The sequence below is a fragment of the Tachysurus fulvidraco genome, chromosome 18 (assembly GCF_022655615.1).
Source record: "Tachysurus fulvidraco isolate hzauxx_2018 chromosome 18, HZAU_PFXX_2.0, whole genome shotgun sequence".
Taxonomy (NCBI): domain Eukaryota; kingdom Metazoa; phylum Chordata; class Actinopteri; order Siluriformes; family Bagridae; genus Tachysurus; species Tachysurus fulvidraco.
The window spans coordinates 20,573,111-20,586,727 of record NC_062535.1 but is presented as its reverse complement, the minus strand read 5'-3'; the positions used below and the strand labels follow the sequence as shown (position 1 = coordinate 20,586,727).

Sequence of the window (13,617 nt, the reverse complement as noted above, 5' to 3'; positions counted from 1 at the left end):
ATACACACAAACAGAAACACACACACACACACACACACACATGCACACAGGTGTGTCAAGTTAAGAAGCTTTTATTGTCATTACACCATATATAGCTGTTACAGTACACAGTGACATGAGACAACATTTCTCCAGGATTGTAGTGCTACATAAAACAAAGACAGAGCTATAAGGACTTATATTAGTTAGTCCTAGATACATAAAGTGCAACTGGAGGCCAAAAAACAGTGCAAACAAACAATACAAGACTTTACACAAAAGACTTTACACAAAAGACACTACACAAAAACCGACTAGTGTACATACTTCATGTTCAATCAATATTAGATTAGACTAGATCGCCCGGCTGGAACTGCGCATCCTTCCATCGAGCATTATAGTATCTGGCATGTCTAGATTGTTGTGCTGACACTCTATGCTTTACCTCCTCTGCCATGATGGTTTGCCTTTCAATCATGTTGTAGGCGGCTTGGTCGGGTGAAGGTGGTTTATGGATAAGCCGTTCCAGTGGACCTTGTGACTGCCGGCCAATCATGAGCTCTGCTGGTGTTTTGGCGGTGGTCTCTTGATGGGCCGTATTAAGGGCGAAGTGGAACTCGGGTAACTCTGGTCCCAGTTTTGGTGGTATATTCCAACATAGGAGACAATCATTGTTTTTAATGCCTTACAGTGTTCTGAGAGGACACAGGAGGTGAATTGAGGGCCTCGATCTGATACCAGATATTTGGGAACCCCCCAACGGGTAAATATTTCTTTCCTTAGGATTTTGGTTAATTTCTGGGTTTTATCATCTCTAAGGGGAAACATCTCTACCCACTTAGTGAAATGGTCCATTATTACCAGGAGGTAGGTGTTCTGTTTCTTGCTCCCTGGGTAGGGCCCCATTAAATCCATCCCCAGCATGTGGCCTGGTTCTTGGACCTGGATGCTTTGCAGAAAGCCGCTAGGTTTTGAGTTTTCTGGCTTGTATTTCTGACACATCTCACAGAACTTGACGTACTGCCAGACGTCTTTCCAGTCAGAAGGCCACCAAGCTACCTCCAACAGCCTTAGCAGAGTTTTCAGCCTACGCAGGTGTCCTCCTAGAGGGTTGTTGTGGAAGTAATGTAGGAAACCTGGTACTAATGATTGAGGGACCACTAACTGGAACTTCTCCCCCTGGTTCTTCAAAGGAATCTGGCAGTATAACACCCCCTTTCTGTCTTTGCTATCTGCTTGCAGATGTGTGATGTTACTGTCCCTGCTTTGTGCTGTAGCTATTTCGTCCAGGGTGTGAGGGATGTCGGATGTATACTTGGGAGGTGACACAACTAGACAGCGTACCTCTTTAGCCTTTTCAGGTAGGTAAGCTCTGGACAATGCGTCAGGCCCTAGGTTAAGACAGCCCTTCCTGTGGTGTACCTGGAAGCAGAATTGTTGTAGGTGGAGCGTCCAGCGGGTCAGTCATGAGGATGTTTTGGGGCAATTGAAGGCCCAAGACAGAGCTGCATGAACTGTAAAAATGTTGAACTGCCTTACTTCCAGGTGATTCCAGACTTCCATTTTTCCACGGCATTTTTACCGTTACCGGTACCAGAACAATGGGGTTGAGCGATGGAGACACCTGCCAGGTTTTTGGAGGAAGAGCGATCAGTCGGGCTGTTGCTGCTTCTTTCCTTCCCATTCTGCCCCACTTTCTGCCAGTAGTCTTTTGCCCCAAGGCAATCCTTCTCAACCATAGACCCAACCTTCACCAGCTGTTCTTGCCCCAAGGCAATCCTTCTCCACCATGGACCCAACCTTCACCAGCTGTTCCAGGGTGGTCACTGTTCCCCTCAGGCAGCCAGCAACTCTTGGGTTGTTAAGTATCTAACTCATCCTCTGTGATGTCTAGCTTCCACTTGAGGCAGAGGGCTCTGTAGTCATAAGCAAAGTCTCTCAGGCATTGTCGGGGTTGCTGTACCAGTGACCGGAGTTTGTCTTCCACCTCCGTGAGGTAGTCATCTGGTAGGAATGCCACCATAAAAGCCTCTTTGAAATACTGCCAGTCCATGATTTTATTTTTCAACCTTCCACCGGCTAAAATCAGATCCTCTCAATACAGTGCTCAGAGTACCAATTAGTTCCACACTGGGGAGTGGTCTGATGTCCAGGTAGTTTTCACATTGCTCGATAACGTTTAGGACATCAGCCATTTCACAGGCATCCCCAATTTTGTGGGAATCTCCAGGCAGATGGGAGGACGAGCACAGAAGGATGATATATTGGCTGCTGCCGGAGGGGTAAGCTCACTAGAGGGTTGCGTGGCAGTAGGAGTAATAACGCTGTAGGTGGTATTGGTAGGCTTGGGTGGAGGCACTTTAGCTCTGGTCGCTGGCACCGGTGTCATGGGAAGGTGCATGGGTGTAACGGGAGAACTAGCTGGAGTCTAGGCCAGTAGTCTGGTGAGGGAGGGTCCCTCCTTAGAAAACAGTCCGTCACCGCTCTTTCCAGCTTCTCCAGGGACATCTGGAAACCCTCCTGCAACTCTGCTAAGCCAGCATCCACTGCCTCCCTAAAACTGGTTTCCCAATTCAGGAGACTATCAACAGACTGCTTGAAATCGTGATTCACAGATTGTACTTTGAGCTAAGGGCCAATAAATCCACCTTAAGCTGCGCAATATCAGTTTGCATTGTTTGTATCAACCCAACATTCATCAGACAGCTTTCCTCATTATCATCATCAGACTCATCACCATCAGAAATATGTATCATATCACTATAACAGTGGGTGGTGTGGTCTGTTCTGAATCCATAGTAAGAAAAAATAAATAAATAAATAAACAAACAAATAAATAATAATAATAATAATAATAATAATAATAATAATAATAATAATAATAATAAACAAAATATTACAAAAAATCAATCAATATTGCGTGTGCACAAATACTGGAATGTACATTGTAACGGTTCACATGTATGAAAAAAAATGCAAAATAAATGGAGCGGGCCCCGTATGGGCCACCACTATATAACGGTCCACATGTATGTCACACCTAAACTGTACACGATTAAATGGGGCACCACTCCCTAATACAGGTATTATACCAGAAAACAGACCGACACACCAATATAAACAAACCAGTGTATTTTACAAAATGTATAATTACAAATATATACAAAAACGTACCCAAAAACCCAAAGCGTGAAGTGTGTGTGTGTGTGTGTGTGTGTGTGTGTGTGTGTGTGTGTGTGTGTGTGTGTGTGTGTGTGTGTGTGTGTGGTGTCCTTTAAGTCCTCGGTGAGTATAAATGTCCTTATATGGCACAATCTCACCAGATGTAGTGATGTGATAGGAAGTCTGGCTTATGGATGGGTGTAATAGTGTCCTCACAGGTGAATAATAAAAAATAAAGGGAGGAATATTCCACAATGAGTCTCTCAACGCCAAACAACACCACAAATAATCCACAGAGAAACCGCGAACACTCCTTACAATATCAACTGGTGCACCAATCGCCATTAAACTCACCAGCTTGAACGCCGTCGGCCCGCTTCCTTATATGGGTGGAAAACCCGGAAGTGAAGCGATGTCGCAAGATGTCATCGGCGCGGTCGCGAGAGCGGTAAACAGGGCAACACAAATGAAACAGAATATATTACCGGTGTACACAATCAGGTAATGCTTACACTATACAACATTTAGGCATTTAGACATTGTGTCACCTTATGTGGCTCTGCTACAACTCAGTATTATAGCAGCAGATACATGACACACACAAATAAACATACACACACACACACACACACACACACACACATACATACACACATTCACATATAGTATCATATACACAATCTTTGACAAGTGTTATGATGACAAACCTTTCTTTCTTTCTTTCTTTCTTTCTTTCTTTCTTTCTTTCTTTCTTTCTTTCTTTCTTTCTTTCAGTGTTCCTGAGGAATCACTAACATATCTGAACTTCTCCCTGGAAGATAAAGAAATGAAACCTCTCAGTGTTGTGTATAAAGTATGTTTACACACTCACACACACACACACACACACACACACACACACACACACACACACACATTTTTCTATAAACACATACAATTACAGGGTAGTGGGAAATAACACGATTATAACTCATTTCTTCTTATGTGTGTTGCCAAGTAAGCACACACTGATGAACGTATTTCTAATAATTAAAATTAGGTACACTACTTATTTGTAGTGTGGATTATGAAATATGTCCCCTTCTGGTATCATCTGGAATCCTGAGAGTTTCTGCTGTATATACTGCATCAGTATTTTAATCCTTAAGCCTTAGATAACACTTGACTTCTCACTGGCTCAGTCATGTTTGACATACAGCTCATTTCTGTCTCATTAACAACATAACCAAAGTGACATGTTATATTAAATGCAGATCACATCCAGGGTAGATTCATGTATTAATCCAGGTGTAAAGATTAAGATTAGAATACAATGTATGAGAAAACTCAAATATGTCATAAACTGTTCTGCAAGTGTACTCACATGAAGCTCTGCATAACAACACAATATTCTAATGCTACACAATTTACACTGACTTCCTGTGCACTCTCAGATCAATTAAAGCCGTCCATGGCTAAGCTTTTAAGCTCCCTATAATCTTTATTCAACCCTACACATACTCCTTCATGGCCGTGTTGCTAATCTCTATTCTTCAGACGTTTGTGTTTGTTCTATTTTAACTTATAATCTTCTGTTTGTGTGTGTGTGTGTGTGTGTGTGTGTAGGTGAGTAATCTGGGACTCAAAGGTCTGCCTGTTGCAGTAAGCTTCTGGATGCCTTCTCAGTCTGGTGTAAACTTGTACGATCTGCACAATTTCTCCATCAGTGTGTCAGAGGTATATATTATTATAATGATAGTACATTAGGCTGATGATGATTCTGATGGGCAGAATTCTGTTTACTGTGTGTCTGATTGTTAGCTATAGATTACACTGATAAACTTCATTTTCTTACAGAATGCTACCTACTGTACCAGCATCACTGAAGGACCTGTGGTATGTAATGGTTTAGCTACTTCTTGTTGATGTGAATAATTGTTCTTCATGGCACAAGAGCTGAGTCCTGAGTGCCATTATCATTTATATCATTCTGTATAAAAGGAAACTCTCACTGACACACAAACACACACACCTGATTAACAGGGACTAGTGCTGTGGACACGCCACATAAATAAATTTAAATCTATGTAATTGTTGTTACTGTGAGATATTGAAGTCGATGCAAGTTCAGATCATTTATTGAAGAAAACGCAATAAAACAATGAAGAATCATTAAGATATTCAAACATGAGCTAGGATAATGAGTCATGGGTCTCATACACTGCTAGCTTTACACTAGCAAGGAAACATTCTAGATTAGGCTGTGTGTAGATTAGGCTGTGTGTAGACCGGCGAACCAGGATCTCGACATGGCTTTGCTCTCCTCGGTTAAGAACAGCGGTTCGTCGGGGCTTGCGTGAGGGTGAAGGCCCAGATACTGGGAAACGGAAAAGAAATGGCAGAAATCGGTATTAGTGCAAGCGATTGGGTTAGGGTTAGGATTGCCGGACTTTGAGTGCTTTAGAAAAATATCATCGAGGGTGATATCAGACACCGTGAGGTCATGGGTGGCGTCGAATGTATTGTTGCATGTCGTGAACTTACCCACCCTAAGGAAAACATAAAAGCACACAGAAATACCGCTTCCAGGAGAAGATCCTGAAAAGGGCTAAAGCACCCCTGTCTCAGTTTAGTAACCAGTTTTTTTGACGAGAGGGAGGTTGAGAGGAAGTCCTAGATGGATAACCCAGCAGACTGCAGACAGGTGGGTCCAAGCATCTTAGGTGGAATTCGATGCCTGCGACTTGGCTTTTAATGGAGGAGGGTTGCATTTTATGAGCTTTGGAGAATATGTATGATATAGCGCTCACGAAAGTGATGTAAACAGCAAAACGGGGTTGAAAAGATAGCGCTAAGTTGGCAAAGTGAAATCATGCAGAGTCGTAGGCCTTTTAAAATTGATTTGGCTATACTTGATCCGACGTACTGCGAAGCTGCAGAAAGGTAGGATTGCAGAGTGGAGCTTAGTCGAGGATGGTCGGGGCAAATGCTTGGCAAGGCAGGCCTGAAGGAGAGGCATCTGGGCTTTTCACTCTCAGCTGAGCGGATGGCAGCAAATATACGACAGCATGTTGCTGTAGTAAGTTGAAAAGCTGTCCCTCATTCGGCTAGTGCGGGATCGGATGCTGCAGAGACGACTTCCTGGAGTCATTGATGATCCTCCGGCTTTCCTTATACAGCGCCTGGTGCAGATGTCCTGGAGGGAGGGAAGCTCACCTCCGACAATGTGGTCGGCGGTTCGCACAACCCTTCCAGAGCTTTACGGTTGCCAGCGTGCTGTTTCAGAACCAGGCAGTGGTGCAGCCCGTCAGGATGCACTTTATAGAGCAGGTGTAGAATGTTCTGGTGATGCGAGGGCTCATTCCTATCTTCCTCAGCCGTCTTGGGAAGAAGAGGTGTTGATGTGCCTTCTTCAGCACTGCGTCAGTGTGTAGGTCAAGGTGAGATCCTCGCTGATGTAGACACAGGGAACTTAGAAGCTGCTCCTCGCTCCACAGGTGTCCTGTTGATTGTGGTGGGTTTATGTCTCTGCTCTGTCTCCTGAAGCTCCTTTTGGTGACTTTTTTTTTCATTATTATTTTTTATTAATTTATTTAGGACATCTGCAAGTCGGCTTTGCTCGTCCATGCCACTTTTCGACTGTTTTAATGAATGGTAGCACATCGACCGAAGCATAAAACGGGAAAATTGGGGAGAAGAATGAGGTAACCTATCATGATGTAGCATAACATGACGTAACATACGTAGCCTAACATGTTGTAACTTAACAGAACTTAGCGTAACATAACGTGAAAGTGACGTGACATACGGCTAAGTATGGGACCCATACTCAGAATTAGCTCGCTGCATTTAACCCAGCCAAAGTGAGCATAGCCTAGCAAGGCATGGCATAACCTAGCGTGACATGACATGGCCTACCAAGGCATAACCAGCGTAACCAGGCATAACATAACGGGACATGGCGTAGCATAGCATAACCTAGCGTAGCAAGGCATATCGAGGCATAGCATTACCTAGCAAGGCAAGCATTGTATGGCATGACCCATCGTGACAAGTATGGCAAAACATAGCATAACATGGCATAGCGTGACATAGCATGATGTAGATTGACACCACGAGGCATACCATAGCCTAGCATGACATAGCATGCCTAGCATAAAATAGCATAGCCTAGCATGACGTGGCATAACAGCGTAACATAAAGTGACGTAACCTAGAATGCACATTATAGCATAGCATAGCGAAGCATAGCACAACGTGGCGTGGCACAACAGACTGTACAGCACGCCAGACCGAAGGTCGCTTCCGGCTCAAAAACACGCCATTAAAACACAAACAAGTGCGCTGTATCGATTAACCGTAAGATTAAAGCATATTCAAACTTTCCATTCGGCTCAGTTTTCCGGTGGTAATCACAACCGCTAATAGTTCCATATCGCGAACAAGAAGGGAGACACTTTACGGTTTAGACTCTGAAGAGCCGCCGAGTTTAAATCACAGCAGCAGCGAAGCGCCGTTTAAATCGCAGCAGCAGAGAAGCGCCGTTTAAATCACAGTGGCAGCGACGTTTGAATCGCCGTGGCAGCGAAGCACCGTTTAGATCACAGCAACAGTGAAGCCGCTTGGATCGCAGCAGCGGTGATGCGTAGGAGCGCTCTGAGGCGAGGATTTAAAGGAGGAAAATTACGGAAGTCATGCGCCTTGTGGATAGGCCTGAGTGATGGAACCCATAGATTGATGACCAAAACTTTTCCAGGTTACTGAGTTTGACCAGACAGACAAAAAACCTTTGGTTGTTCCAAACTTCTTCTATTTCACAAAGCTAAATGTGCTCCTGTGAACAATGAAAGCTGTAAAAATGGTTTATACTTTGATCACAGAGGCCTACAGAGACATCCTTGGACATGGTGTGGTCATTAGTTTGACATGCTTTATGAACCTTATATAATCTAACTTGAATTTGCCCCTGGTGGGAGTCCACGGTAGTTCTAGAGATATCTCTAAAGAATCACCTCAGTCAGAATGCACCTTAGCTCAGTGTGGAAAGCCTTTAGCCAAGGATCTGAATCTTAAGGAGAGAACAGAGTCTTGAGAGCCATGTTTTATCCTGATGGAGTAACGTGTGTACATTGATCTGTAAAACCACATGAATTATTTATATTTCCTGTATTTACTCTGTGAAGGTTTATGACTGTGATGAGACGGTTCACTAAATTATAAACATTGATCAGAGATAACTGAACATCACTGCACAGGAACAGGACTTCTACATGACTGTCATGTTTACAACTCTTCTGTTTAACATGTTTGGTTACTATGGCATTACTCACTCAGTGTTATTATGGGATGTCCTGCAGGAGTGTCCAGGTGAGAACTGTGTATTCTTCAAGTGTGCTCCTTTCTTATTGGATCCTGTTTCTGATGTCCGGTTTAATTGGAGCACTCTCGTCTCCTTCCCTAATAAACAAAATTATACAGGGGTAATAACAAACACACGTACACATACACACACACCTACACACACACACACACACACACACACACACACACACACACATGAATATACTCACAAACTGAGCTCTGTCTGTCTTTGTCCTGTTCCTCTGTAGAATTGGCTTTTCAGTGAGTTTAAGGAAGAGGACGAATTTTCTGTTTCTGCTCAGCTGGACTTTGATAAAAAGCTGTATCGTCAGGTTTCCAGTGGCAGAGAAGTGAGAACAGAAACTCTCACACACACACACACACACACACACACACACACACACACACACACACACACACACACACACACACACACACACACACACACACTTGTGTTTATCTTATTTCTGTATTTCTAACTGCCAGATGTTTTACTTTTACAGAATGACACCATCATATTTCACCACACTATGGTATGTTTCCTGTCTCAGATTATGGTGTTTACTTGTTACAATTAACTGGACTGATGAATGTATGACAGATAGAATATTTTACTGTCAGCCAGCTAACAGTGGTGTAAGTGCCCAGTTGTGTCTGATGGTAGTGATGGAAATCAGTAGTGTTGGTAGAGTTAATAGTGTTAACGGTGTCAATGTTAAATGTGTGTGTGTGTGTGTGTGTGTGTGTGTGTGTGTGTGTGTGTGTGTGTGTGTGTGTGTGTGTGTGTGTGTGTGTGTGATTATAGGTGACTCTGCAATTAGAGCTCGTAATTCCTCCTGATATAAGAGCAATCAGTGGGACAGGTGGATTTCTCGGATTTCTCCTGCTCATCATCATATTTTTTACTGCTGTTAAACGTAAAAGACAATCAGACCACTACACAGTACACTCCAGAAAACTCCAGCACATATCAGTACATTCCAGTACACACCAGTACACACCAGTGCACACCAGTACACAAAAGTACACACTATTACACACCAGTACACTCCATGAACTCTTTGAAGAAGGGAATGAGAACAGAAGTGAGGGAGAAGATGAAGGCTGCAGTGCTGATACAAACGGAAAGCCAGGACAATCTTCTTCCACAGCTGAAGAGAAACCGTTTATTCCTGTGTCACAAAATGTAGAGTGAAAATTCTTTACTGAGGAAATACTAACTGTATCTGTAACCCTGTCTGTAATATTTTTGCAGTATATTACATATATCTATGAGTGCAGTGTGTATAGTAGGTGGGCCCCAGTGTCCAGGACAAGATGATTATGTGTCTGTAGACAATCTTATAGAACGTCATCATTTTAGTTACAATATATAATATATATCATCATATTTTGTCCAACCTGCTGCTCATTCCTGATTTTCGCTTCCTGCTGTGCTACACACAGTTATGGCCATTGAGAAGAACTGTGTATTTTTAGTAGATTAATTTGCTTGGACGGGATAACAGACAGAATAATTCCACAATGTACGCTGATCTTATATTAAAATAATCAGTATGTGATTGTGTGTGTGTAATATAGGATGTGGGATGTGATTCATTTATTAGTAATAAGGCTGTTGTGCATAATGATTTGCATAATAATAAATAGTATATTTAAAAGTCTTTATTTTTGACGTTATATTTTCATATTAAGATTTTTTACACTGACTCACTATCACCTTTTCCCTCTCATAAAGATTAATTATGTTGGCTTTGATTTCCGTTATAAGCTTATTATTATTATTATTATTATTATTATTATTATTATTATTATTATTATTACTATTATTATTATTACTATTATTATTATTATTATTATTATTATTATTAGACAAAAAAATATTTCAAAAAATGCAACCTAGTGCGTTCGAGCCACATGCACCAAATTCGGATATGTCGTAGACCCTGGTCTGAAGTTGGTTGCTTCTATTTTTCTAAGCGATCGGAATTCCGACATTCCCGGTACGGAAGCTCAAAGTGGCCTTTTTTCCCATAGACTTCCATTATAAACTTTTGAGGTTTATAAGTCGGCAAGTTTTCGAGCGATTTACACCGAACTCGGACAGGTTCTTTAGGACCTTACTCCGGACAAAGTTTTTATTTCGGACTTCCGACGGAATTTTCGGTTTTCCCGTAGTCAACGATCGAACATCCCATAGACTTGAATGGGGAATTCCGAAAATTCCTCTAAGCTCTCACACACACAGCGTGCGCAGAGCTCAGGCACGGCTTCTCTCTCTGTGATACACGCAGTATAATAATAAGTAGAATCCCATAATGACTGCAGTATTGACATGAAATGTCCAAACCCTCAGTAGCCACTTTTTGCCAAAAGTATTGACACCCCACCGGATAGTCTGGTGACGTCACTCGACACCACGTGACGTCACGTGTAGCCCCGCCCCCAAAACAAGCGAAATCAAAAATTTGCACAACATGGACATGTGACATATAAAAACACTCAGCACAATGAGGGGAACTGCCCCACGGGTATTCTGGTCACGTCACGTGTAGCCCCGCCACAAAAACAACGGAAATCAAAAATTTGCACAACATGGACATTTGACATATCAAAACACTCAGCACATTGAGGGGAACTGCCCCACTGGTATTCTGGTCACGTGACGTCACGTGACGTCATTTGAAAATTAAAAATTTGCACAACATGGACATGTGACATATCAAAACACTCAGCACAATGAGGGGAACTGCCCCAGGGGTAATATGGTCACGTCACGTGACATCACATGATGTCACATGTAGCCCCGCCCCAAAAACAAGCAAAATTAAAAATTTGCACAACATGGACATGTGACATATCCAAACACTCAGCACAATGAGGGGAACTGCCCCAGGGGTAATATGGTCACGTCACGTGACGTCACGTGATGTCACATGTAGCCCCGCCCCAAAAACAAGTAAAATTAAAAATTTGCCCAACTTGGACATGTGACATAAAAACACTCAGCACAATTAGGGGAACTGCCCCACGGGTATTCTGGTCACGTCACGTGATGTCACTTGTATCCCCGCCCCAAAAACAAGCAAAATTAAACATTTGCACAACATGGACATGTGACATATCAAAACACTCAGCACAATGAGGGAAACTGCCCCACAGGTATTCTGGTCATGTCACGTGACATCACGTGTACCCCCGCTCCCAAAATAAGCGAAATCAAAAATTTGCTCAACATGGACATGTGACATATCAAAACACTCAGCACAATGAGGGGAACTGCCCCACGGGTATTCTGGTCACGTCACGTGACGTCACTTGAAAATAAAAAATTTGCACAACATGGACATGTAATATATCAAAACACTCAGCACAATGAGGGGAACTGCCCCACGGGTATTCTGGTCACGTCACGTGACGTCACGTGTAGCCCCGCCCCCAAACCAAGTGAAATCAAAAATTTGCACAACAATACATCCAACATTAAGAATTGCATGTACTGTTCTATGCAGTATTATAAGTAGAATCCCATAATGACTGCAGTATTGACATGAAATGTCCAAACCCTCAGTAGCCACTTTTTGCCAAAAGTATTGGCACTCCACCGGATATTCTGGTAACGTCATGTGACATCACGTGTAGCCCCGCCACCAAAACAAGAGAAATCACAAATTTGCACAACATGGACATGTGACATATCAAAACACTCAGCACATTGAGGGGAACTGCCCCACGGGTATTCTGGTCACGTCACGTGACATGAAAATTAAAAATTTGCACAACATGGACATGTGATATATCAAAACACTCAGCACAATGAGGGGAACCACCTCACAGGTATTCTGGTCACGTGTAGCCCCGCCCCCAAAACAAGTGAAATTAAAAATTTCCACAACATGGACATGTGACATATCAAAACACTCAGCACAATGAGAGGAACTGCCCCACGGGTATTCTGGTCACGTCACGTGACGTCACGTGCAGCCCCGCCCCCAAAACTAGCGAAATCAAAAATTTGCACAACATTGACGACACGGGACGACACGGGACATCACGTGTAGCCACGCCCCCAAAACAAGCGAAATCAGAAATTTGCACAACATGAACGACACGGGACGGAATATTGAATAGTGTTACTGAAAACACATACAGTCTTTACTACATTCAGTAGTCTACTGAAAACTACAATGTCTACATTTTTACACAAGTAGGGGCTGGGTTGGGTTAGTATAGACAAAAAGTACAAGATACAGATAGAGCAGGTGGCAGCATAAACCCTCATTCCCACATCACAATATATAGTATGTAAAGTAAAGTGACACATACCTGCACATAATCATGGCACAGATCCTTGACCCTGACACTGTTCCTCTCAAATGGCAACCTGTACAGCTGCTTCATTCTGAAGTTATGTTTCTGTAGGATGCGACTTATTGTAGAAAAGCTGACCCTGTTGATATTGTTGAATACCATTCTATCTGCAATTATGCGCTGTTGCAACTCACGAAGTCGGATTGCGTTATTTTCTTGCACCATTTGAACGATGGCAAGCTTTTGTTCTTGAGTAAAGAGACGTTCCCTTCCACCTCGAGGAGGTAGCCCAACCATTCAGTAAAAAATGCCACCACAAGATGTCATTGGTTATGTTCTTTTTCAAATACTGTACTTTCAAACTGTACACAGTACTGTAACATCACAATGATACTCCTTTACATATACTTCACAGCACTACTCATTTTTGAATAGTACTTTACAGTAATACTGTAATATGATACAGAATCATGTGACACATACAGTAGGTACAGTCTGGAGCAGAAATTTGAAGATATACCTGTTCTCCAGTTGGAATGTTCTTATTATCGATGCTACTGTGTAGCGACTGAGGTTAGGGTGGATTCTTTGCCCAGCCTCCCTCATGGATAAGCCATGATTTATGACATGGTCCACCAGAGTAGCCCTGATGTCATCCGATACACGTCCAACTCCTCTCTCTCTTTGTCCTCCTCTTACTCTTACTCACATTGCCTCCATGCTTGCAAAGTTCTCAGAATGTCTTACCTGAGGCCTATTTGTAGTGCTAAGGCTCAGACCGATTGGTGTTCTGTTTTTTGTACAAGTGTTTTCAGGTGTGTATGT

At 42.7% G+C, this 13,617-nt stretch overlaps 1 protein-coding gene and 1 long non-coding RNA gene across 2 annotated transcripts in view; one reads left to right on the top strand and one right to left on the bottom strand.

Moving 5' to 3' along the window:
• LOC113636950 (integrin alpha-M-like) overlaps positions 1–10,145 on the top strand; it is a 50,635-nt gene extending 40,490 nt beyond the window's left edge. The window contains exons 24-30 of the mRNA XM_047803426.1: positions 3,916–3,994; positions 4,747–4,857; positions 4,978–5,016; positions 8,478–8,600; positions 8,730–8,831; positions 8,985–9,014; positions 9,287–10,145. Of these exons, the coding sequence (XP_047659382.1) occupies positions 3,916–3,994; positions 4,747–4,857; positions 4,978–5,016; positions 8,478–8,600; positions 8,730–8,831; positions 8,985–9,014; positions 9,287–9,676 (874 nt within the window). The 3' untranslated portion in view covers positions 9,677–10,145. The remainder of the gene's footprint in view (positions 1–3,915; positions 3,995–4,746; positions 4,858–4,977; positions 5,017–8,477; positions 8,601–8,729; positions 8,832–8,984; positions 9,015–9,286) is intronic.
• On the bottom strand, positions 5,346–8,821 carry LOC125139424. The gene is made up of 3 exons (XR_007138482.1): positions 8,691–8,821; positions 8,451–8,577; positions 5,346–5,497 (listed from the first exon to the last, which is right to left on the bottom strand). It is a non-coding gene; the product is annotated as an uncharacterized LOC125139424 (long non-coding RNA).
• Positions 10,146–13,617: the final 3,472 nt, after the last annotated feature.